The 27,365-nt window shown below is 36.2% G+C and overlaps 1 protein-coding gene across 3 annotated transcripts in view; it reads right to left on the bottom strand.

The window, feature by feature from the left end:
• The window catches only part of MDFIC (MyoD family inhibitor domain containing), a 122,310-nt gene that overhangs the window by 52,387 nt on the left and 42,558 nt on the right, over nt 1–27,365 (bottom strand). For all 3 annotated transcript variants that reach the window (XM_024555792.4, XM_024555790.4, XM_024555791.4), the window contains one exon: nt 12,228–12,503. In XM_024555792.4, the coding sequence (XP_024411560.2) occupies nt 12,228–12,503 (276 nt within the window). The remainder of the gene's footprint in view (nt 1–12,227; nt 12,504–27,365) is intronic.

Here is a 27,365-nt window from a genome sequence, read left to right as displayed (position 1 = left end):
TGATGTTAATTCTTCCAATCCATGAGCATGGGACATGGTTCCATTTGTTTGTCTTCCTTAATTTCTTTCTTCAATGTTGTGTAGTTTTCTGAGTACAGGTCTTTTACTTCCTTAGTTAGGGTTATTCCTAGGTACTTTATTTTTCTTGTTGCAATATCAAATGAGATTTTTTTCTTGATTTCTGTTTCTGCTGTTTCATTGTTGGTATGCTGGAATACCTTTGATTTCTGAGTATTGACTTTGTATCCAGCTGTTTTGCCAAATTCATTTATTAGGTCAAGAAAATTTTTGGTAGAGTCTATAGGATTTTCCATATACAATATCATGTCATCTGTAAACAGTGACAGTTTTGTTTACTCCTTTGCAATTTGGATGTCTTTTATTTCTTTTTCTTGTCTGATTGCTGTAGCTAGGACTTCCAATACTATGCTGAATAGGAGTGGTGAGAGAGGGCATCCTTGTCTTGTTCCTGATCTTAGTGGGAAAGCTCTAAGGTTTTGTCCTTTCAGTATGATGTTGGCTGTAGGTCTCTCATATATGGGCTTTATTATGTTGAGGAATGCTCCCCTATTCCCACCTTGCTCAGTGTTTTTATCATAAATGGGTGCTGTATATTATGAAATGTTTTTTCCGCATCTATTGATATGATCATGTGCTTTTTGTCTTTGCTTTTGTTTATGTAATGTATTATGTTTATTGACTTGTGAATATTGTACTATCCTTGCATCCCTGGGATGAGTCCCTCTTGATCATGGTGGATGATCTTTTTAATGTATTGCTGGATGTGGTTTGCCCATATTTTGTTGAGGATTTTTTGCATTCATGTTCATCAGTGATATTGACCTGAAGTTTTCTTTCTTTGTTATGTCTTAATCTGGTTTTGGGATTAGGATGATGTTGGCTTCATAAAACAAGTTTGGGAATCTTCCATCTTCAATTTTTTGAAATAATCTGTGTAGGATGGGGGTTAGCTCTCCCTTAAATGCTCTGTAGAATTCTCCTGTAAAACCATCTGGTCCAGGGCTTTTGTGTGTCGGAAGCTTTTTGATTAATGTTTCAATTTCATCAGGTGTTCTTTGTCTGTTCAGGCTTTCTGCTTCTTCTTCATTGAGTTTTGGAAGTTTATATTTTTCTAGAAATTTGTCCATTTCATCTAGGTTTTCACATTTCTTGGCATATAGTTATTCACTGTAATTTCTTACAATCCTTTGTATTTTGGTGGTATCAGTTGTAGTATCTCCTCTTTCATTTCTGACTGTGTTTACTTGGGTATTCTCTCTTTTTTTCTTGATGAGCCTGCTTAAGGGCCAGGAGATTTTCTTTAACTTTTCAAAGAATCACCTCCTGGATTCGTTGATCATTACAATTGTGCTTTTAGTGTCTATGTCATTTAATTCTGCTCTGATCTTGGTTATTTCCTTCCTTCTACTTGCTCTGGTTTGTCTTTGTTGTTGTTCCTTGAGTTCTTGTGGGTGCAGTGTTAGGTTGTTTATTTGATATGTTTCCATTCTTTTTAGATAGGCCTGTATCACTATCACCTTCTCTCTCAGGACTGCCTTTGTTGTGTCGCATAGGTTTTGGATAGTTTTGAGTTCATTTTCATTTATTTCCAGAAACTTTTTGAATTCTTCTCTAATCTCATTTTTCACCCAGTCTTTGTTTAATAGCATGCTATTCAATCTCCATGTTTTTAGGTGTTTTGGAGTTTTTTCCTTGAGATTTGTTTCTAGTTTCAGTCCCTTGTGGTCAGAGAAAATGCTTCATATGATTTCAATTTTCTTGAGCTTGTTGAGGCTTGTTTTGTGTCCTATCATGTGGATTACATTTAAAAATGTTCCATATGCATTTGAAAAGAATGTGTATTTTGCTTCTTTGGGATGAAAGGCTCTCTATATATCATTTTCATATATATATATATATATATATATGAAGATGATATATATATCATATATATCATATCAATTATATATAATGCTCTATCTGTATCATTTAAGTCCATTTCACCTAGGGCGTTGTTCAATGCCACAATATTTTTGTTGATATTTTGTTTGGAAGGTCTGTCCATGTTTGGAAGTGTGTCATTAAAATCCCCTAGTATAATTGTGTTGCTTTCAATATCTTTCTTGAAGTCCTCCACAATTTTCTTTATGTATTTGGGTGCTCCTATTTTGGGTGCATATATATTTACAATGTTTATGTCTTCTTGGTGGATTCTTCCTTTGATTATTATGAATTGACCTTCTGTGTCTCTCTTTATGGCCCTTTTTTTGAAGTCTATTTTGTCTGATATGAGTATTGCTACCCCTGCTTTTTTTTTTCTTTTCTCTCCATTTGCTTGGAAAATTTGTTTCCAGCCCTTCACTTTCAGTCTATGTAGGTCTTCTGTCCTGAGGTGGGTCTCTTGTAGGCAGCATATGTGTGGGTCATTTTTTCTTATCCATTCAGCTATTCTATGTCTTTTGATGGAGCATTTATTCCATTTACATTTAAGGTTATTATTGATAGGTACTTATTCACTGCCAATTTTTTATACCTGTGTTGTTCTCTCTTTCTTTCTTTTCCTTCCTTTCCTTACAGCAGCCCCTTTAGTCTGTCTTGCAGAGCTGGTTTGGTGGAGGTATATTCTTTTAGATGGCTTTTGTCTGGGAAACTCCTTATTTGGCCTTCTATATTGATTGAGAGCCTTGCTGGGTAAAGTTGTCTTGGTTGCAGGCCTCTGGTTCTCATTACTTTGAATATTTTTTTACCATTTTCTTCTGGCTTGGAGCATTTCCATTGAGAAGTCAGTTGCTATCCTTATTAGTGCACCCTTGTATGTTACTTCTTATTTCTCCCTTGTTGCCTTTAAGATTCTTTCGTGATCTTGGAATTTTGCCATTTTAATTATGATGTGTCTTCCAGTGGGTTCCTCTTGACTGGGACTCTGTGATTCCTGGATTTGTGTGACTTTTTCTCTCATCAAATTAGGGAAATTCTCCATCATTTCTTTTTCAAACACGTTTTCTATCCCTTGCTCTTCTTCTTCTCCTTCTGGTATCCCTGTTATACGGATATTATTACATTTCATGTTGTCCTGCATTTCCCTTAACCTTCTTCATTCTTTCTGAGACTCTTTTCCTTCTCTTGCTTATTCTGGGTGTTTTTTTCTATCTTGTCCTCGTGTTCGCTGATCCAATCCTCTGATTCATGAAGCCTGCTTTTTATTCCTTCTACTGTGTTCTTCAGTTCAGAAATTCTATCCTTCATTTCCTCTTGGCCCTTGTTGATAGATTCTATTTCCTTTTTCATGTTGATATAGTTTGCAGTGAATTCATTGTAGTTTCCCTGTAGTTGATGGTAGGTCTGTTTGAGCTCCTGAAGCTTCCTTATAACCAATTCTTTGAACTGATTATCTGGTAGTTGACTTGCCTCTTTTTCATTTAGCATTGTTTGTTAGACTTCCCCCTTTCCTTTCACTTGGGGAGTGTTCCTTTGTCTTTCCATTGTTTGTGGGTCTCTTCCAGTTAGCCTCTGCTTCTTAAGTTGCTCTGTTCTGACCCCTTGGGTTTTTGGTCTAAACTTCTGTGATAGAATACCTGTCAGATTCAGTGGTACAGTCTCCTTGATCTCCCAATCTTACTTATTTTGGGCTGTGGTTTATATTGCCTCTGTGTATGTCTTTGGTGTTTGGTTCTTTTTGGGTCTTTCTTTGGTGGGTCTTTCCCACCAGCTGGTTATCTGAGGGTCAGTCTGTCCCCCACCTCTTGTTTTCTGTTGTGCAGGTGTGGGCAGGTTGTGTTGGAGCTGGTTCATCTGTATGTACAAGGTTTTGAGGCTTTTTCCTTGCTCTTGTTCAGTTGTTTTTTCTTAGTAATTTCTTCACTATTTATTTGTATTTTCAGAATGGTCCTGGGTAGATTTAGTGTGACTTCCACTCCCTCCTTCCCCTTCTTCTGTTCTTAGCTATTGGTGTTTCCTTTGTTGGTGGTTTTCCTCTTCCAGGAGTTATCCTGTTGTTCCTGGCTTCTACCTACTCTTTTTTATGGTAGGCCTCCTCTGGGCTAAGGGTGTGCCTGTGGAGCCTTCCTTGATTCGCACTCTCCTTGGTGCTGTGGTGTCAGTTCCCTCCTAGATGAGGTGTGGACACTCCCTGTTCAGTGCACACACTCCCCTGTCACTGGGCACACTCCCCGGTTGGTGAATGTGGTCTCAGTTCCATCCTAGATGAGGTACAGACAATCCCCGGTCGATGCGCACTTCCCCGGTGGGTGCGCACACTCCCAGGTTGACGCCTGTGGTCTCGGATCCCTCCACGATGAGGTGCGTACACTCCTGGTGGGTGTGCACACTCCCTGGTCGATGCTCACACTCCCCTGATGGACAGGTGGATGGGTGGAGAGGAGAGTGGAGCTGTTGCTGCAGGGGAATTCCCCAAAGTGCCCCTGAGGGTCTTTTTCTTTTTGAGAAAATCCTCTTGCTCAATCCTGGGGCTCCCTCCCTACAAGTTAGGGCCTGTCCTCTCACACAGCCCACCTCTCCAGCTAGACCGGGGACTGTCTGGGTCAGGGTCCCACATGGCCCAACTCTCAATTCTCCCCAGCCAGAGCCCACAGTCTCCATGGGTTTACCACTTCGTCCTTATTCCCCTCCCTGCAACTTCAAGCAACCAGGTCCCTCAAGATGTTGCCCAAGCCTTGTTTGGCAGGGGAGGGAGCCGTTAACCGGCTCTCTCCCAGGACTCCTGCAGCAGGCCCGGCATGAGTGGGCCTGAGGCTGCAGTTGCCCTGTTCCCTGAGCTGGTTCCAGGGACCTTTTTGTCCCAAAGCAGCCACCTTACAATCTGTTTTTTTCAGTGTCCTCTATACTTTTTAGTGTCCTATCTTCATTAACGCTGGGGTGCTGTTGGCTGTTCGCTTTGTTCCTCATTAGGTTGGGTAGGTGTTTCACCCAGGTGCAGAGGGAAGTGGACTCTGCTCCCACCTATCTTGCTGCCATCTTAAAAACTAGCAGTTAAATTTATTAAAATCCTGTTTTCCAATGAACTGGCAAATATTGCATGAGAAAGAATTCTTTTTTTTTTCTTTTTTTCACATTTTTTTTATTGTTGTTCAAGTACAGTTTTCTGCCTTTTCACCCCCTTAAACTTGAACCTAATCAAGAAAGTGGAATTCTAAACCTATTCTGACATGGAATAAAAGGCACTCTGCCTCAGAAAACAGAAGAAAACAAGACATTATCCAAGCAAATTAAGGATTTTGAGGAATGCAGCAACATATCTTTCCTAAGTCACAGACGATTATTCTATGGTCATATCATAAAGTCCTATTATCCTTCCACTAAAATACTAGTACTTGTACCATTACAGACAAAACTGAGAAATTTTTATGGGGAAAATGAGTAAGATTTTTTAATACTATGAAAACTAAGAATGAACCATTCAATTTCAATTTTACTTTTCTAAAGTCATACAGAAATATAACTGAAACCATACAGAATAATGAGAAAACTTAATGGGCTGGTAGGTAGAAGTTCTGAGTTCCAATCCTGCCTCAGTTGAGTTTTATTTTACCTTTCTTTTAGCTCAAATATTAGCACTATTTTCTCCCCTATTCTCTCCCTTGAGAATTTCAGCTATAATATCTACAGAAAGTTAGAGTCAGTATTGATGTTCTCCAGTTTCTATCCCCTATGTGCTTTAGCATTTACTGAACACTTATGATGAGTCAGGCACTAGGCTATATGCTGGAAATCAAGGGATGAATAAGACAGAGTCTTTGTCTTCACTGAGATTACATTTTAGTGCAGAAAAACAGATAAATTTCAGTATCATTTCATCTGTGGCAGGTACTATAGGGCCAATTTGCCCAAAGTTGGGGCATCAGAATATGATACCTGAGTTGAGTTCTGAAAAGCAAAGATCAAGAAGACAAGGAAAATTGTGAGAACAATCCAATCTAAAAAGCAAAGGCATTCAGCTGTGTTACTTAACCATGTATGCCAGGGAATCTAAGCATTGCAGTAAAGGCACAATTTCAAGATCAAGAAGTAAGGTCAGGGTTTGCAGATGATTAGGAGAGAAGAGGAAGCCATAAAGTCAAGAGAATAAATTTTGACCATTTTATACCAGTGATTCTCATTGAAGAAGGGGACGAGACATATGCCAATCACCTAGTGGGCTTTTCAAACTGTTCTGCACAATGATGGCACAGCCCATTGAAGGCTGTACATCCCACCCAGCCTGTCTCCCACAGAGCTATGGCTGTCCTCCTCCCTGCTGAGGGTATGATGCTTGTTTCTGTGGGATGTTGTAAAAAAACATCTACACTATGAATACAGGGTAAATATGCTAAAAAGAAGGGTGAGAGAAGTCTAAAAAGGAGACAGCAAAATATCATACAGGCTAGAAGTCAAAGGAATAGTTTAAAGAAAGGGAATGAGAGAGAACCGGTAAAATCAGAGGGTTGGGCTTAAGTCCCTCCACAGGTCCAAAGGCTTCCTAAAGAGCTTATTAGCATTCAAAGGTCAACATGCCTAAAACCAATTCATTGGTTCTATTTATGGTAATAGTTCTTACATAATTGATCTAAGAAATTTCTGCATTATGGGAAGAAAAGAAAATATAATATATCAAAGGATACGAGATATAAAATGATTTGGAGCCCTGGCTGTTGTGGCTCAGTTGGTTGGAGCATCATCCCACAACTGAGAGGTTGTGGGCTTGATTCCTGGTCAGGGCACATGCTTAGGTTGTGGGTTCAATTCCCAGTCTGGGCACAGTTGCTTGTGACCCACTGGTTCAAACGAGTAAGGTCCCCACTCCAGACACATAGAAGATGCAACCAATCGATGCTTCTCTCTCACATTAATGTTTCTCATTTCCTTCCTCTCTCCCTTCCTTTCTCTTGAAAAGCAATTAAAAATAATAATAATAAATGTCCTCTAATGAGACCAAAAAACATTAAAATGATGTCTTTCAGATAAGTCATATATATATATGGCTACATAGCTTCCAAATACAGGGCACTCCAAGCTGCCTTGGACTGTTTCTTTCTTGCCTTTCCAGTCTCATTTATCCTAATTCAGCTTCTCAGAAACAACAAAGAGTTTATGGTTCTCTGAATAAAACATTACTTCATAAGGTCACTTCAGTCTTGAATGCTTCCCTCAACTCCAACCTAAGCTTGTCTTTCAGGTCTCTATCCAGGCATTGCCTTCTCCAGGAAGCTAATATTCCTGACTCCTCCCTGTGTTCCTTAATGATGATGATGAAAACAGCAGTTAACATTTCAAATATTTCATCTGGACCAGGCTGTGTTCTAGCTCAACTTAATGTACTATCAACTCGAGCACTCTTCACAATGTTGTGAAGCAGGTACTAAGAACATCCCCATTTTACAGATGAGACAATGAAGCATAAAGAAGTTAAGAAACCTACCCAAAGACACATCACTGGTCAATAAAGCCAATTTTCACAAAGCATACTTGTTCCAGAGTCTGCATTCTAATAACTAGCATAACTACCTCTGTGTAACTAAAAAAGTGCCTGATCCTAGATATTGCTATGTATGAAATGTTCTTGACTCTCCTGTTCAACATTTGAGTTCAATGAGCGGCTGGGATTAGATATGTACTTCACTATAAATACTAAATCTATCAACATGGAGTGTAAATTATCAAATATTCCTTAAAAAGCATAAAATCTCTTGTAAAAATATATTTGTTGAAACTTAATTTTTATAAAATAACTGCCACACCTAAAATGTGTTAGGATTTGTCATTCCTATGATAAGAAAAGTATGTTAGAATCTAATGAAAACCCTTGGCAATTTCAATGTTGTTGAAGATAAATTACACTACCCTGGCTGAGGTGGCTCCACAGATTGAATGCCGGCCTGTGAACAAAAAGGTTACCGGTTTGATTCCCAGTCAGGACACATGCCTAGGTTGCATCCAGTTTCCCAGTTGGGAACATGTGAGAGGCAACTGATCAATGTATCTCTAGCACATTGATATTTTTCCACCTCTCTTTCTCCCTCCCTCCTCCTCTCTCTAAAAAGTAAATAAATAAAATCTTTTTTTAATATACAAAGAGCTTTTATTTATTTATTTTTTAATTAATTTATTTTTATTCAGTTACAATTGTCTACATTAAAAAAGGAAAATAAATTATACTATAATCATTTCAAAGGTCAAGAATCTTAAACATTTAGTCTTAAAACTCTACACCTGTGTGATGCAATCAGAAAAATTATGTATGAATGTATTTAATTAAGCAAAACAAGTAATCTACTCATTTAAAAACCTTTATATTTTCTCATATTGTATTTTTCCCCCTCTACTATATAAAATTTACTTTTTAAAAGAATATTTTTTAAAATGAATATAAGCACATGTTTATTTTTCAGTGCTAGTTTTACAGAAGAGTAAAGTAAAATTATTTGGAATGAAACACTGTATTGCTTCCTAACTCCAGGGAAACTCTATGAAGTTAATATACTGGGCATCACCATAACTTGAAAAAAGAAAAAAAAAAACTGACTCAGACTCAGTCCAGTCTTTCAATAATTTAGAGTCTAGTAGCGAAGAAAACAAACACTGGGTAGAGGTGTAAGAAATGTTTTTAAAAATTTGGATAGAAGGGCTTCAAGAAGGCAAATGTATAGTAATAAGAAGATCCCTGCCTCACCCACAGCTGTAAAACCAACATCCAATGTTATATTGGAATGGCTAGTAAATTATCTTTTTCTCAGAGTACTTTAAAAGGGCAAAATATCAGTGGTTAGTAGCATAGATTGTGGATTCAGAATTATCTGGGTTTAAATCTCAATTTTATCACTTACCAATTGATTTTGATGGTTTTAATTAACTTTTCTGTGCCTCAAGTTTCCTCATTTATGATCAGATAATTACATATAGTTCATAGCATTACAGTGCTGCTAGGAGGATCAAATGAGTTCATATGAGCAAAACGGAACAATACCTGGTACATAGTATAAATCTAAGTAACTACATGAATCAGGACAGCTTAAAAAGAGAATCTGATGGAGCACATGTCTATGTGTCTATGTGCACTCAACCCACAGTTAAAGACATATTACAACATGTCACCAACTCACAGTCTCAATTATGTGGCTGGGTCAATCTTTATCTTTGTATAAGCAACAGGCCCATATCTTAGCAGTGTTTTCCAAACTTGATCAGCAAAGAAGTCCTTAGGGCTCTTTTTGGAATACTATGAAATGACTAAATATTAATTCTATCATCTGAACCAAAAAATGCCCCTCTACTTGTCAATATTATTTATGTGCAATATTAAGAACATAATCACGATCACCATTTATTCAGAAAAAAATACACATTGTCAAACTGGGCATGGTCAGCTGATTTTTGAGGTTTTCAGTGAATATTATTTTACTACTTGTTTGCTTATATTGCTGTAAGAACAGATATAGATGATGAAGAATTAAGAAAAATGTAAAACAAAAAAAAACATAGAATTGAGAAAATTCTAGCTATTAGATCTCCCCATTGTTATTGCTTTTTAAAAAATAATTTCTATCCATTTTTATTAGTGTGACAAATTGAGCCTGTTTGAGACTTGCTGTTCTGAAATACAGTCCTCCTGAAATCCAGATGCTATGTGTGTTCATCAAAATCATTTCTGCTGTTGCCCTATTCTATTCCACAGGTATTATATTTCTTCTCAACCAAACATCTCACACAGTCTATAAAGCAAAAGACCTGTCTGTAGAGCAAAGCAGCTTTACTGTAAAGATGGCATCACAAAATCTTGGAACTGAAACTTACTTTGAAGATTTCTAATCCACACATTCACACCATTTTATAGAAAAAGGGAAACCCAAGTCCCCCCAGCTATCTGATGGCAGAGCTGAGAATGTTTTCCTTTTCATTTCCCATCTACCAGTTCTATGCTTGTTTTTCCCTCTGTGTGTTTGTTTGTTTGTTTATGTAACTACAGTGCATTGCCAAGAAAATAAATTTAACTTTAAAACTGAAAATAGAAAGAAACAAAAAAAAATTAGGTCACAACCTTAAAGAGCGGCAAAAAGCATGAACATATCTGAGAAAATGTGTACTAGGACAATGGAATTTTCATCTACATTTAAGCACTCAAAAAATAAAATAAATTTACAAAGGGCTAAATTCTATAGCCTAACAGCAAAGTTAGGATTAGGATACTGTACAGTATTTTTAATCATCTTCATTTGTGCTTCATACTTCTCCCACCCCCAAAACCCAATCTGCAACAGATTTTGTGACAATATCAGGATTACAAGGGACTTCCCTCATCCACATCTTTGTGGTGGGCCATCAGTGTGAGTGTGTATGTGAGAAGAGGAAACAAAAAAAGGAAAAAAGAGAGGGAGAAGAACAGGGATTACAAAACTATATTTCATTTATATACTATTGATTTTCCTCTTCCTTCCTATGTTGCTTAGGAAGCTGCATTCTTACATCAGAAATAAATCCATACATGATATTGAAAGTAAGCAAAGAATAACAAACTTTATAAAAATTTCATAAGCAATTTTAAGTTGGATCGGTATGTGTTACAATTTTTTATAAGTAAATAACAAATGAAAAATAAGAGGACAGGGATATACTAAGTAAATTTAAATGTAAAAAACAAGTGGATTTCAATTGAATTCAATTATTTCACCCAATCACCTGAAAATGAAGATCCTCTAAAGAAAATTGCATTGCCTTCCCAACTCCTTGGAGAGCCAGTTTAGTTAACAGCCTACCTACGCTTCAGAGATGACCATGTAGCTAACATGTCAAACTAATTTTAAAGTGTCAATCATGTCCCTTTCAATCTAATTAGTTTGGAAAGTAGTGTCACTGACCTGGAACTACGTGGACCATTTATTATCATATCATTTGATCAACCTAACACTTTACCTCAGTTGAATTTGAGCACCTGTACCCAAAGTGTAATATCCTTTCTCCTACTTATTACTGGTAATTCTCTATACAATTTCCTATTTACAACTCAATTTATCTCTATGAATAAGCATGGCCAACTTCACAGAAGCACCCACAGAATTTCCTTTATTTAAGATTCCATGGCAATTAAAATAGATAGGCCAAGGGAATAAGAAATAAATATACAGCCCTGGCTGGTGTGGCTCAGTGGATTGAGTGCCAGCCTGAGAACCAAAGGGTCACCAGTTCAATTTACCAGTCAGAGCACATGCCTGGGTTACAGGCCAGGTCTGCAGTGGGGGCACATGAGAGGCAATCACACAGTGATATTTCTTTCCCTCTTTTGCCCTACTTTCCCATCTATAAAAAAGTAAATAAATAAAATCTTTTAAAAGATATATATATATATATCTTATCACATATATATGATTTTACATATATATATGTATATATATATATATATATATATGATGGAATATTTGAGTGTTTTGATGCTTAAGCACTATTAAAGTGGAGAGAGAAAGAACATGGATATGTTAGGAGAAATTTGGAACCCTAACGATGAGGGAAACTATTCCTTTTTTAATGTAATACAGAAAACCATTTGTATAAAAAATAAAAAAGTCTAAGTTATAAACACATGTCATGACATACACTTGTGTAAAAATAAAGAAAAACTTTCTCAGGTTCATAGTATTTAACCTGAGACTGGCCAAGGGCAGGATGAGACAGAGTTGAAGAGGTAATAATTAGTTCCTGAGAGGAGCTAAAGACCAGACCACAGTGAGCTTGGAATGGGGCAGGGTAGCTGAAAGATGCTGGTCAGTCAAGCAACACAGATTACTTGTCTCACTCCTTGGCAAGAAGATAAAAATTACCAAATCTTTTTCTGGTTTTGTTTTGCATATTTAAGAATTGATTTGCAAGTAAGTAATCTTATCTCTAAACCACATAATATATTAAACCAGAAACAGAAAAAATACTCTCATATATTCATATGGCATCACAATGTTGCATTCATATTTTTAAATGTGGTTTTTAAAAAGAAGTAGTTATATATAAACTAATGACTACTCACTCAAGAAGACAGTAATCTAAAAGCAGGATGTCAGCTGCCAATGCTTCCTTTCACAGCCTGTGTTCTCCTTTGGGGATTTAAACTGTATTTTACCAAATTTCCCTTTTGTCTGACAGATAAGCAAGATTCTTCATTTATGTCTACTTGATTAAATAATTATTAAATATTAGTGAATAGGACTTTACACATGGTCAAATATAATATGTATGTATCTCAAACTTACCTTCAGGTGAAGAGCCTGGCTTTTGGGAAAAGACAGCATTTACTTTACTCTTCTTATTGATATCACTATTTACAGACAAGCTGGACTGAATTTTTCTATGCATTTTTTGAGAAACAGGAGCTGAAAGTCTTCGACTATCTGCAGATATAGTTTTGGCCCCATGGTGAATTCCATTTCCATTGCTCAGACTTTTGTGGCAGTCCTTTATCTTGCCTATTTCCTCCTCACTTGGCTCCTGTGCTGAAGTTAGAAGCTGAGGCAAGCGCTGAGGTTGGGCTAAATTAAAAAGCAGGAAAAGTTTATTAGGTTAAAAGATCAATTAATATTTTTAAATAAAATACATTCAGTAACAGGGTTTTTTTGAATTTTACTGATGATACTAAAAATGAAAGGGAAAAGAAACTAAAACACTAATAAGTACGTATGTAGTAATAATAAACAAAATATATAACATAAATAATAACGAATAAATATAGGGAAAGCATGCTTACTAAAAGGGAAAATGAGAAAGGGGGTCATCAAAGGCGACATTTCACAGGAATGTTAAAAAAAAGAAAAAAGTGTTTTGTTTTTTAACAAAATTGAAGTTAGAAATCTGAAAAAGTAATTCAACACTCATTCAGCAGCAAAAGTAGATGGTTTTCTATATACCAGGTCCTCTTACACTCAGGTGCCAGAGACGCAAAAGTATCATCTCGCTATCCACAATAATGGTAAACTACGGAATTACCTTTTGAAATAAAAGGAAAAGAACAATGGATTCAGGTAGCAAAGCTGGACAATATAGAGATATATTGTGGGGTTCAGTGTTTGATGTCCACTTCCTAGCAGACCCATGGGCCAAAAGCTTGTCAGTGAGGTTTACATTAGAGAAGCTCGGTTGAATGTAGAGTCATGATCCTTAGCTGTATAACTCTTGACAGTCTCTGTGATGTTAATATATTTATTTTCTATTTAAATTAGCTAAAATTGTTTCTGGTTTTGCAGCTAAGAACTCTATTTCCCCCTGAAAGGGTTACTTTTTTATACTGGCTAAATAATGCGATTATTAAAATCAACATTTATCTTGATTGTATAGCTCCTAAGCAATGCTATAAATCAAAGCATTTCAGTTAAAAACAACAGTAATAACAAAAACCATTATTGTCAAAATTTACTCTTTTATAATTTCCTAGAATTTCAGAATCTAAAACTGCTGTATAATTAGTCTTCTTTTCAATTTATAATTATGAACAGTTATAAAATGTAAATTAAGTGGAAATACTAAGAACTCTTCAACTTAGAAAGCCTATTGTATGCAAAGCCATACAATGTCTAAAAGGGATTGATTTTATGTGACCAGGGAACTAGGTAAGGCTCAGCATATATTTTTTATTAAGAAGGCAGTTTGCATTTAAGAATATCTTTAGCACATATTGTTTATGTCTGTTCTTGTTCCATATCCTATGTCTTTTGAAGATAAACATCTTAATATATCAAAATATTCTACTCATGAATGTACATATTTCAAGGAAAAGACAGACTGATTTTTTTACTGAAACAAAAGCATGCTCTCATACCCTTAATACCTGATTTATAAAACTAATACATGAATATCTCATAGTTTTTAAGTTATTCAATAATAAACAAAGGAGAAAATTGTCAAAAATGAAATATTTGTGAATAACACCAAGTAATGGTTGTAAAATATATCAAAATATTTTACTTTTCTCATAACTTCTGATGAAAAGATAAAAGAAGAAAGGATTACTTCTCTGTTTAAAAGATATAGGTGCCCTTCATAGAACTAAAATTGGCAATCAAGGCATCTGCAACAGATTTATTTCTTATGGGAGAGTAATCTTTTGATCTAGAAATTAATATGCTCTCCTGTAACTTCTTGTATCAACGAGAATGACATCTTAATGACTGCTATTAAACATAAAGCTAGTTATACATATTTATTTAAAGGAATGCCAAAAAAGACAGTTAAACCTAATTTGGTGCTCTTTTCAGAGCACTTTCCAGTAATTTCACCAATAAATGGAACATACTGGGTCACTTTTTTTTTCTGAAAACAATAATTCAAGCAATCTGAGAGCTTGGTTAAGTTGAAATGTCATTGACCAATGCTGGGGAGATTTCTTATCAAAAATGTCTTGTCATATGCCATAATCCAAGATAAATTTAAAATCACTATGTAATAGTTAAACACTCTCAATACATAAAAATAAAGGTGGTAAAAGACAACTATGTCTTGCCACCAAATTCTAAAACTGACAGATCTGACCTTTTTCTACTTTCAAAATTGACTATAGGCAAATTACTGGGTATGGCTGGAGTGATATTCAAACATATCCTTAATGATATCTACATCTCAGTCTTCAAAATGACATCTATTTCTGTTGGCAGATAAATTATAGTAACTTAATTTTTGTTTCACTGTCACCTAATTATTTTTACTATAGTTTTATGGTCACGTAACCAAGTATTATCTCTTCATTCTAGTTTTTTCTTTTTTTTTTAACATTAAAACTTTCCTAGTTATATGATTCTGTCAGATGCATGCAGTATATATGTTAAAACAAAACTGGATAAACCCTAGATATATTGGTTATCTCAAGAGACATTTATTTTAATTTAACTGATAATTATTCATGGGTGAGACCTGAATGTTACAGTAAAATACAGTTGCGCCCTGGCTGGGTGGCTCAGTTGGTTGGAGCATCGACTCATACATCAAAAGGTTGTGGGTCCCATCCCTGGTAAGAGCACATACCTAGGTTTCGGATTCAATCCCAACAAGGGTGCATACAGAAGGCAATCGTTTCTCTTTCACATCAATGTTTTGTGATTTTTTTTTTCTCTCTCTCTCCCTGCCTCTCTCTCTAAAATCAATAAGCATATCCTCAGGTGAGGATTTAAAATAATAACAACAACTAAAACCAAGTAGTAAGAATGACTTTATTATTTCATAAAGAACAAAAATATCTGACTGATTAAACCATAACTACTTGACTTTAAACAGATTTCTTTTTCTTATTGTGTAAACGTTGTGTATGGCTTTAAAAAAAATACGCTATGAAAATGACACGGTGCTTCTTAAAACACAAGTGATGCCTAGGGACCCTCACTCTCCCTTTAACGATCCACTGCTCTCATTCAGCTGTCTTTCTTTTTTCAAATCTTTACATATGTGACAGCTCTCAAAAGTAGACCATAGACCATCTGGCATTTTCAGAGGTGTAACTTGTGCAAATTCAGCTCTATTGGGAGCATACTGCTATCTTCTGCCTGCGTTATAAAGAGACAATAGAATCTAAAACTTATGAGTTGTTTTGAATTATTCATTTTTTTTGCCTGTATATTCAAGAAATTTTACAAACTCTGCATTTTGTACTACATAATCACATGCGTTAGAGGTACAAAGAAACTTTTTGACACCTATTTTCCACAGAAAGCTGGCATTTTGTTTGATATATGAACATTCAGGCTTCTGTTATATCATTCTAAACAGGATGAGTGCTTCTACAAAAGACCCCATTTTGAACTTACTCTGTATAAGCAAAATAACATACTCCTGATATTCAGTAACAAATGCAATACACATCAAAAATTTAAATACCAGTTAGATGAACACTCAGCATCTTCAAACCTGGATAGCATCAGTCACCTGCTTACCATATGTGTAAAGAATTTTTTTAAAATCATTGTTCATACAATGCAGCATGATTGTCATTCTAATATCCATAGTGAATAGTTAAAAATGTCTTAAGAAATACTGTGCTTTCTAGGTTCAATCTGGAAGGAAACCAATAGAATTAGATCTAGTGATTTTCAGTAATAACAATAAATATGGGAGTAATAAGTCAACAGCATGAACTTCTTTTGATAAAATTTTTTTATATGTGTGATATTGTAGCTTAGTATTAACCACACTTGAAGCTACACCTGTTGGAGAAGCAACAAAAGCAACATTTTGATGTAGCATATAATCTATTATCATGAGCAACGCATCCACAGCTGCTGGCCTCTTCACATAAATCAGATTTAATAAAATTATAAAAGAATTGTTATGCCATTTAGTTCAAACGGTTGTTGTACACATACAAAAAATCAAAATTAAATGCTTAGGATTTAAAATTGTCAGTAACAAAATGATCTAAATAGAATATGGGAGCAAGAAATAGGGGTCGGAAATGACTAGAAACTGAATGACACTTCCGAAGGAGAGTTACAAGCTCTTAGTGGGTTCCCAATAACTAACTCTGCTACTCTATAGTCACTATGAGATAAACACGAACACACACAAACACACACACAATGGTAGTGATTTTTTATACATACATATGTATTTAAAAGTTTTTATTATATAAATATATATAATATGCATATATAAATAAAAGCTTTAAATTACTTCAGTATGCACAAATATAATAAAATTATATTATTTCATTTATTGTTGTAATGTAAATTTAAGCTAATATCAGCTAAATTATATGTGCTAATGGACAACTGTGTTTATCAGCTTGATGCAAACCTTTCTCACTGGGCAGACCCTGCGTGGCCCCTGCATCCTAATGCTTACACAGTCTGGAAGCTTCTGGCATTTTCTACCTCTGTGTCATTTGTTCTACTCCAAAAGACTTCAGAAAATTTTTATGTACTTTTGGAACATTTTTAGTTACCTCTTGAATTTCTGGACTCTTTTATCATATATTGTATTTTCCATCTTCACTTTATTTACTGTATATATTAATATATTGAAACATATTTTGGAATTGAGACTTTTTTTGAACATTGACCAATTTAAGGATATCAATCACATTTTGTGACTACATGACTGGGAATTTGCAGGACAGAGGGAATTTTCTTATGATGATATTTCACACCTAATAGTATTTCAACAGTAATACAGTTTTCATCATTGCAAAAGAAATCACTGGGTAGCAGGGGTTGGAGGCACTTTTTCCCAAAACAAGAGGATAAAACTTTAGAAATTGTTTGGAGAAGAGATCATTTTTCTGTATTTAAAAAAAAAGCATTTAGAAAGTACATATTAAACATATTTAAGGCAAGCCTGGAGGGGGAGACTGCTAGCTGTTCCACACATCCATTTCCCCTATTGTCCTGGGCACCTGGCTAACCCATTTCCAAGCTTTCCCTGCAGTTTGGTTCAGCCATGTATCCATGTTAGATCGGAAGTAATGAGAGCAGAAACTTATTTCTGCCACTTCTAATCCTAAACCTTTGGACATGAGTGTGCCCCCCCCATGCTTTCTTTCTTGCCCTTGGCAACAACCCAAGTTTGACCACAAATGAGGGAAATATCTTAAGAGGTGCTAGAGAAGACAAAGAGAAGGAATTTACACATCAGCGGGAAGGAGAGCCTCTTCACTGATGTGGAATGATCACCTCATACTATTACATAAAAAATCAACTTTTATTTAGCCATGGGATTAACACTGGGATTCATTGTTAGGAAACATTAATAGCTTCTACCAGGGCCTTCTGACAAATATGTATGGTATATATACATATAAATACTTAAACTACCCATAGCCCAAATGGCCCAAAAGATACATGTACTAGGAAAAAAAGAAAAAAAGAAATAACACAATATATTAATAGCAGGATAAAGACTAATCACCAAATCCACAGCCTGTGGAAGAGCTCAGAAAGCAGCAGCTCAGCTTTATAATGCAGGAACTGATTATCATTGAGGGAGGACGATGCATTATGTACTTTGGAAGAAAAGTATTCAGCTGTACTCTGCCATTTGAGGAAAACTTTCTAATGCCCTCAACTTTCTCTCCTTACCATGGCTGGGAGGAAGTCAGGTAGGTGGCCAACCATGTCACTTTGTTCTAGACAAAAGGAGGTGCTAGGGTGCAGAACTTTCAGTTTTAAAACCAGAATAGTCTCAAGCAAACTGGACAAGTTTGTCACTTTTATATCAGGAGCAATTTGTGTAAAACTGTTTTCCTCAAGACACTAGCAACAACAGGTGGTGGGATATGCATAGGCTTTGAACATGACTCACTAGGGTTTGAATTCTAGGGTCAGTATTTCCCAATTCTGTGAACTTCAGAAACTTATCTCATCTCCCTGGGCATTATGATCATCACTGGCAAATGAGAGGAAAAGCTAATACTTTATGCGTATAGGTTGTTTTAACTTCCAAGTTCCATACCATGTTTTTCCTTTTCCTTACTCTACCCTACCTTAATTTTTTCACATTCCTTTCTGATTTGCCATTTTCCTTTTATTTTTTATTGTCTTACCAGGGTTTCCCACAATATATCAACCCAAAACCTTTTTGCAAATTAACAAGTTCCAAATAAATACACAAACTACCTTTCATTCTTCAGCAAAAATGACTTCAAAGAAAAATAAAATAAAAATAAAAATAAAAACAATTGGTATTTCTTTCTTTTTTTTTTTAATTGTATTTATTTTTACAGAAGGGAAGGGAGGGAGGAAGGGAGAAAAACATCAGTGTGTGGTTGCCTCGCATGCATCCTCTACTGGGGACCTGACCAGGACTGCAACACAGGCATGTATCCTGACTGGGGAAATCTAACTGGTGACCTTTTGGTTTGTAGGATGGCACTCAATCCACTGAGCCATACTAACCAGGGCAAGAAATTGGTATTTACTGAAAAGTAATACATGCAAATCTTTAAAAAAATACCAGACAGTAAATCAATGAATAACAAAGTCTTTATCATCTCTTCTCCTAGTGTAATTTTACTCTAATGCTTGTTTTCATCCTTAAGTGAATGATAAGTTTGGTCTTACTTAATGCCAGCTACTACACACGATAATTTTCAGTTAATTTATCTGGATTATATGAGCCTACCAGTCATGTATTTGAAAACAGAATATTGTCAGTTTAAGTTAGCAGATTTCATTATGGATTGCTGTCTGCAAGTTTCATTTATATTTTAAAAGATCATGCTGCCCTCCCATATAATCCACAGTGAAGATGGGATTTGCATTTGCCATGATATCCTTTATTCTCTGACTCAACTGACAAAGTTGGTCTCTGCTTATAATTATTTATAAATCTATAATAAACATATCTAAATGAATGTATATGTACCTGTATTTTACAGAAATAAATAGCCTAAACAATGTTTTTGTATGACAAAAAATATATTAATTTGATTAAAAAAGCACAAAGCAACCATCTTTGTAAACCTATTTTACATACTGAAATTTTTATGATATAGTAACTTTACAAGGAATAATATCTTCATGGTCTTCTGAAGAATCACTCCTTAGTTTTTTCATTGGTAAAAATGGGCATATTCAGGACAAATACATATTTTTATGATATAAAAGGCATTTATTTTGTTTTTTAAATAATCAGAGCACAAGCAAAACTTTGAAAAGCCCTAATGTTAGTGCATTAGTTTCAACAAACAAAACTTTCCTCAGAACCCTCAAAACAATATGTAGCAATGTAAGAAGTTTCAGTAGCTATTACTCATACATCCATCTTTAGACTTTCAGTTAAGTATTTCTTCAAACTTGCTAGTTTTTCATCATAAATTTTATAGGAAAAGATGAAAAATAATTATTAGTTTTTATTTTTAAGTAATCACTTAAAAAGCACCTGATTGTGTATCACAGTGTGATACAACACATTCAAGTATTATCTACAAACATTGAGCAATGTATACTACAGAAAAAATAGGGTAAATAAAAGCTACGAAAGGCATACACTGAAAATTCCAAATATTGGGAACTTGAGAATTCATCCAGAGACTTTATACATTGATTACAGCTTTCAAGGACCACAAAGCATGTAAGCAGGCCCCCCATTAAGAAGCATGTAGTGCTCTTAAATTTCAACACAATATATACATTAACACACTTGAATAGATGAAGAAATGCTTTCTGATATAGGTCCTAGAATCTAGACCTGCCTTTGGTGCCATTAGCCCTCCTCCATGTGGTAACAGCTCTCTGGTAAAGCAAAGACACATGTCAAAAGACTAGAAATTGAGAGCTCTGATCTAATACAGTAACTGGCATCAGTAGGCTGAAATGTGGCACTAAGAAAAGGTAAGAATGGGTACAGTGGGATTGCTCCCTCCCTGCCTGGAGAATCAGTGGATAATATGAAACACTAGTAAACTACTTAATGAAAATGAGCTACCATCAGTCCTTGGGACACAGACAGTATGTATTTAAGACTGGGTCTTTCGGGTAACTCTGTAGAAAACTGCTCACATATCAGTGTATTCACTTCTTAGGGCTTGAAGTAGCTTCACAATAAAACAACAAACTCCATTCCAACTGGCCAAGGTAAAAAGAAAAGCCAGCTTAAAAAAGTATGCAACTTTTATTACAGAAAGTTGTTTTTACCTAGAAGCAATATAGCTCTAACCAGCAAACGTCAAATAAGTTTGAAATTGTGTAAATCCAAGAAGGTACTTTCTTCTGTATTGACAAATTTCAAATAGCTGTCCTTGCCTGAGTGCAGGCCTTGGTGAGTAGAACAAGATCTGCACTGCCTTTCTGCAATTCACAGATATATTTAGAACCATAAGCAACAGCCCTGGCCAGTGATATAAAACCATAAAGTTCAGATAGCTGTATATGTTAGCTGAATTTCAGCAGCCAAATTATTTCTTATGGTCTAAATTTAGTGTGCCAGCCAACACGAAGGCATAGGGAGACATACATCACCTCCTCACACAAACATAAGAAGGATCACAACTAAGCTCAAAACAAAAACAACCACAACTGCCAGGAAATCGAACTGTCGGGAAGTCTGAAAACCAAGGATTTAAAGAAGAAATATTCACCTAGACAGGTAGGAGATGTGGAGACCAGGAGCCAGAGCAGAGAAGACATGGTGTGGTAGTGACAAGGCGGCAGTGGGCAGTCCAGCATTCACATGGAAGATAAAAAAGCAGGAGGGACACCTAGAGAGCCCGTGATCCCAGCCCTAGGACAGACCACTCAGCCCAAGGTTACGGCCCTGGAAAAATAAAGCCTCATAACTTCTGGCTGTAAAAACCAGTGGGGGTTGGGGTGGCAGAAGAAACAACCAGTCTCTCAGGAGGGTCCATTTAAAGGACCTGCATGGTCCTGGAATGTATAAAAACCCACCCACTTGAAGATTCAGCACCAGGGCAGCAGCTAAAAGGGTGCCAGGAGCAAAATGGAAGTGGGGAAAGTGACTGGAAATGGGGTGAGCCCAGCAAGGGACATTGTTCCCCCTATGACCCCTCCCCCACATACAGCACCACAAAGTGGAAAACGAGTTGCCCCACCCTGATGAATACCTAAGGATCCACCCTCTACAACATAACAAGTCTACCAAGACTGGGAGTCCAAGCAGCTCTACCTAATACAGAGAAGGAAACACATTAAGGGTATCAAATCAACAAGACAAAGAAATATAGCTCAAATGAAAGAACGGATCAAAACTGCAGGGAAAAAACCTCAGCAAAGTGGAGATAACCAACTTATTAGATTCAGAATTTAAAACACTGGTGGAAAGATGCTCAGAGAACTCACCGAGTTCAGCAAATGCATAAGGGGAGAAATGAAGTCTATACTAAATGAAATAAAGAAAAATCTATACTGAATCAACAGTGAAGGAAAGGAAGCTGGGGTTCAAATCAACAATTTGGAAGATAAGGGAGAAATTGTCAACCAGTACAGAATGAAGAAACAAGACTTCAAAAAACAAGAAAAGAATAAGACTCCGGGACATCTCCAAGTGTGCCAACATCCAAATCATAGGTATAACAGAAAGAAAAGAGAAAGAGCAAGAAATTGAAACTTTTTTGAAAAAAAAGTGAAAGAAATCTTCCCTAATTTGGTGAAGGAAATAGACATACAAGTCCAGGTCACTCAGAGAGTACTAAACAAGTTGGACCCAAAGAGGGCCACACCAAAACACATCATAATTAAATTCCCCGAGATTAAAGATAAGGAGAGAATCTAAAAAGCAGCAAGAGAAAAGGAGATAGTTACCTACAAAGGAGTTCAAAACTATCAGCTGATTTCTCAAAAGAAACTTTGCAGGCAAGAAGGGACTGGAAAGAAATATTCCAAGTCGTGAAAAGCAAGGACCTACAGCCTAGATTACTCTATAAAGGAAAGCTATCATTTAGAATGGAAGGGCAGATAAAGTGCTTCCCAGATAAGATAAAGTTAGAGCTTGTTATCATCAAGCCCTTATTATATATGAAATGTTAAAGGGACTTATCTAAGAAAAAGAAGATCAAAAACTAAACCTAAAAAACAAAAACAAAAACTAAGCCAACAACTAGAACAGAACAGAATCACAGAAATGAAGATCACATGTAGTTATCAGATTTGAGGGGGAAAAGGGAGAATGGGGGAAAAGGTACAGGGATTACGAAGCATAATTGGCAGGTACAAAAGAGACAGGGCGGATGTTAAGAATAGTATAGGAAATGGAGAAGCCAAAGAATTTATATTCATGACCCATGGACATGAACTACGGGAGGTGGGAGGGTGTTGGAGGGAATGGGGGTACCGGGTAGAGGGAGTCAAAGGGGAAAAAATATCTGGGACAACTGTAATAGCATAATCAATAAAATATACTTAAAAATAAAAGCATAAATTTAGTGTGCTGATTAGGTAAATGTGAAGTGATGAAAAGTGAAATAGGGGATATTATAGAGGACCAAGGCCTGTGGAAGCCTGAAACTCCAGCCTCTCTCAAGTGCTTCCCCCACCACTGCCCACCAGTAGTTCATATAACTCATTCACAAGGCATACAGCTTTGGAAGGATCAGCCTGTGCTGGTCAATCCTATTTACCCACAGAAGTAGAGCTAGTGACACAAAGACATTAAGTTGAGACTAAAGGGAGCTCAGAACTCAAGAACAAAAGGGCAAGGCAATGGACCAGAGTCAAAGATCATTATCTGGTACAACTTTTGGTTCCAGTTACCAGAAAATAAAGTTTTCCACCACCAAGTCCAAAAAATAGACATTGATGCTAACAAAGGTGTTAAAGAAATTACATGGCCAGAAAACTCCCTAGTCTAACAAATAAAGGTTCATGACTGTTCGACCCTAATGCAATCCCTGATTCTAAATCCTTGTTACCAATAACAAAAGAACCATGAAGTCCCCTGCAAGAGAATCTTCCTGAAGCCCTTCTCAGAGATGGCCATGAAGGACATATAACAAGGGAAATCTTAGCAGATAATCCTGGAGTAAGACATCCACTGGTCATAGAACCTGGACCAAGGCTAAGGAAGAAACTCAGTAAAGAAATGTTTATGATATTCTATGGTCATACCATCTTTTGTACTATCCTTACCCAAGGAATATTACTTAGATTAGATAAGTACTGTACTTGAGAAGCTACAGACAGCTATCCTATACTTCCTTTACCATTATACAGTCAGATATGTTTTAAGGCATAAGTTGCAGGATCATAAAGAACCAAATCCAAATTTGATCAAGGTCAGATTTCTGAATTATTTCAAGGAAAAACTAAACATCACCCAGAGTTTATGGAACAATGACTGCACGACACTCATCCTAGATGCATCATCTGTATAGGACTTTGACTTTTTTCTCATCATGGAGAGGCAGAGTACATATATATTTGTTCAAAGTATAACTGGATCTCGTTAAGTAGGAAGATTTTGAAATTATATGTATGGGGACAAAAAGTATCTGTGCAAACACACATATACACAAATGTGTGCTGGTCAGCCAAGACTTGACCCATTGTAGACACCTGCTCTTGATCCATCCAACATCACCCCCTTTATTTTGGTAGCAGTATAAATAATAATGAGAGCAGGACCTCAATTTACTGACAAGAGCCCTTTAAAAAATAAAGTACTTTTAGTTACCTACATTTTGTACAGAGAGCTTGACAACACTGAGAATTTGCTGACTTGCATTTGTTAAATAGAGAGTGCTCTAAGGACAAGATTCTGTCTTCTTAGAGTTCCATCAACCTTATCAGGCACATACCTGCTGACAACAAGCCTTGTGAAATGTTCAGCACCCAGTCGATACCCAGTGAAAATTAACTGATGGTGATGAATTATACAAGCTTTTAAGCTGTCACTTGATCCCAGTATATAACAACCTTCCTGAATAAATCAAGCAACAGTTTGGTATTCAATACCATTATAAACTTCATCCTTCACCTTCATGAGTCTAGCAAATTGATGTAAAAGCATAATATGAAGATGGTGGAACTATAGAAATGATTTAAAAAATCCTCTCTGTTATAACAAGAGAATTAAAGATTAAGTTACAGATAACATAGTATGTATAGGGAAATTCATGAAAAATATTAGTTAAGTGACCTTTTTGAAAAAAGCAGAAAAAAAGTCAGTATCAAATTTTATAGATATGTGTGTGTGTATATACAACTTTTTCCTCCTCCCTATAATAAAAGTTAATCTAACTTAATGTTAAGTAAAACTGGATCTCCCTGAGGTTAAAGGAGTGGAAATGCAGATGAAATCTCAGTTAGAAGATATGGAATTAGGCAGAGGAAACTGAATTGCTACCTGAACACTTCAAAAGTAAATTTATTTCCAGTAGCTTAGTCAAGGTGAATGAGAAGGTAAATTTTGTTATTATGAATCCCCCAGATCTTTAAGGTATAGCTCACAACCCTCAAAGATCATTGGTGAGTATTAATAGATTTTCACTCTTCAATAAATTCCTTTAATATGTGGCCTGACACAAAGAAACCTTTGTGCTTTAGTCCTAATAACAATTTTCATTACAGATAAAGTTTCTCTGACATAATTTGAAACTTTAGCACTCTAAGCAAAGTTCTAAGAATTGACTCTAAGGCAGGCATATTCTTAATTATCATATTCAACCTTGATAGGAGATCCTGAAGGATTTACACCATGACGAGGCTTTGAACAAGCTCCTTATCTGACATAAATAACAATATCTAGGAAAATGGTGTAATAAAGTTTTCTACACCTGTGTAGATAGATTCATATACATGAATTTTAATTCTTTTTTATATGTGAACAAGAGATTACAGCCTAAAAATAAAGGAAAGCCTTCAATATGTGAGTTACTAAGGAAAAATAACACTATTTGGTTATTATTCTTACTAAAGTTATTATAAAGTATTTGTTGAGAATATTCTATAATGCCAGCCACTGTTCCAGGCATAAGGGATATTACAGTGAACACAATCTGCAAACACCTTGCCCTCGCAGAGTTTACAGATACTTATTATCTTACATAACTAGAAATCCAAAAATAGGGTAGCTCTATTATTAAAAATTTTGCAGATTCTATACCTTCACTGTGATCCTCAGTATGTAAACATTCTGATTATCCCTCTCATAGTTACAAGACACAGCTCCAGATACCACATCTAGAGATGATGGCAGCCTTGGACAAGAGGGCATTCTTTCCAACCATCTCTTTAAGAATATAAAATCCCTTTCCCAGAAATGTTCTAGGAGATATTGGTCAGCACTGGTTGGTTACATGCTGACCCTAAAGTTCCTTTCATCTCTGCCCACAAACAAACTTTTTTAAAGATCTACCCTCTCTCCACAGGACTGTATGCTCTTCTGTAGCAAGAAATATGGGATTCATTTATTTGTATATTCATTCAATCAGCATTTTTTTATTTTATTAAATTTATTGGGGTGACATTGGTTAATAAGATTATATAGGTTTTAAATGTGTACTTCTTTGACACATGATCTGTATACTGCATTGCATGCCACATCCCAAAGTCAAATCATCTTCTGTCACCATGTATTTGGTCCCCTTTACTGTTTACTACCCCTATCCCCCCTTCCCCATGGTAACCACCTAACTGTTGTCTGTGTCAATGAGTTTCAGTTTTATATGAGTGAAATCATATGGTTCAATGAGCATTTAAGTGCTATATCCAACTGCCCAGCACCTAGAAGAGTGGTCATTTAGAAAAATAAATGAAGAAGCAATAGACGGAAACAATAACCATTCTGCAGCTCACAATTTCAATCATTTAAATAAATCTTATAGTACATATTGCTAACCCAGAAAGTAAACAAGGGAAACAAGCACAATTGCCTTTTCCCTTACGTCCCTGATGATGACTTCTATTTAACCTAGATGATTTTTAGAACCTCTGGCAGATATCTTCATTCTCCAAACCCCCACAATTATTTCACACATCTTGTGTAATTAAAAGGCTAATTAATATTTGTAATACCAGAAGTGGCTGATCCCTCCGAAGCTGTATCCCTTGTGAATGACTTATATGAACTACTGATGGGCAGTGGTGGGGGAAGCACTTGAGAAAGCCTGGAGTTTTAGGCTTCCACAGGCCTTGCTCCTCCATCATATCCCCTATTTCACTTTTCATCACTTCACATTTACCTAATCAGCACACTAGCTTTACATTTTTATTTTTTAAGTACATTTTATTTATTATGATCAATAATTTCTTTAAGCATCCTGATTACCAGTGTTTTGAACTTTGCATCTAATAGGAGTCTATCTTCATGTTGCTTAGTTCTTTTTCTAGAGTTTTGATCTGTTCTTTCATTTGGGCCATATTTCTTTGTCTCGGCACACCAATTATGTTGTAAGGGTAAGAGCCTTACATATTCACCAAGGTGGGGCAACCATCTTTGCTGCCCTGTGGTGCTGTGTGGGAGGGAGGGGTCAGAGAAGGAATAATGAAGCTTGCTCGGCTCCCACCCCACTTTCCATCACTTCCCTGATTTCCCACAAGCAGATTATTCCCTTTCAGATGCTGATTCCCAGGTGGGTGGGCAGGCTTGTGTACATTCCAGGATCCCTTGAGACTCTCCAAAGTACTCTGCCGTGACATTGGGAGTTTCTCCCACCATTGCAATCTGCACAGGTTTTTACAGCCAGAGGTTTTGAAGCTATAGTTTCCCACTCTGGAACCCTGGGTTGCACAGTTAGCTCTCCAGTTGTTCCTTCCGGCTTATCTGCACACAAATGTGGCCCTGCCTGGTCTTCCAACCACCACCTCGCCTTCCCTAGTCTGCCAGCTGCCTTGGTTGTTGGACTTCCATACAGTTTGATTTTCTGGCAGTTGTGGTTGTTTTCTGTTTTTCAATTGGTTCTTATCCTTCTTTTGGTTGTGTAAGGAAGTGAAACATATCAACCCACGCCTCCATTTTGTCCAGTA

This window comes from Desmodus rotundus, chromosome 6 (genome assembly GCF_022682495.2).
Source record: "Desmodus rotundus isolate HL8 chromosome 6, HLdesRot8A.1, whole genome shotgun sequence".
In the NCBI taxonomy this organism is placed as follows: Eukaryota; Metazoa; Chordata; class Mammalia; order Chiroptera; family Phyllostomidae; genus Desmodus; species Desmodus rotundus.
The sequence above is the reverse complement of the archived record's forward strand: the minus strand, read 5'-3'. Positions and strand labels throughout refer to the sequence as shown.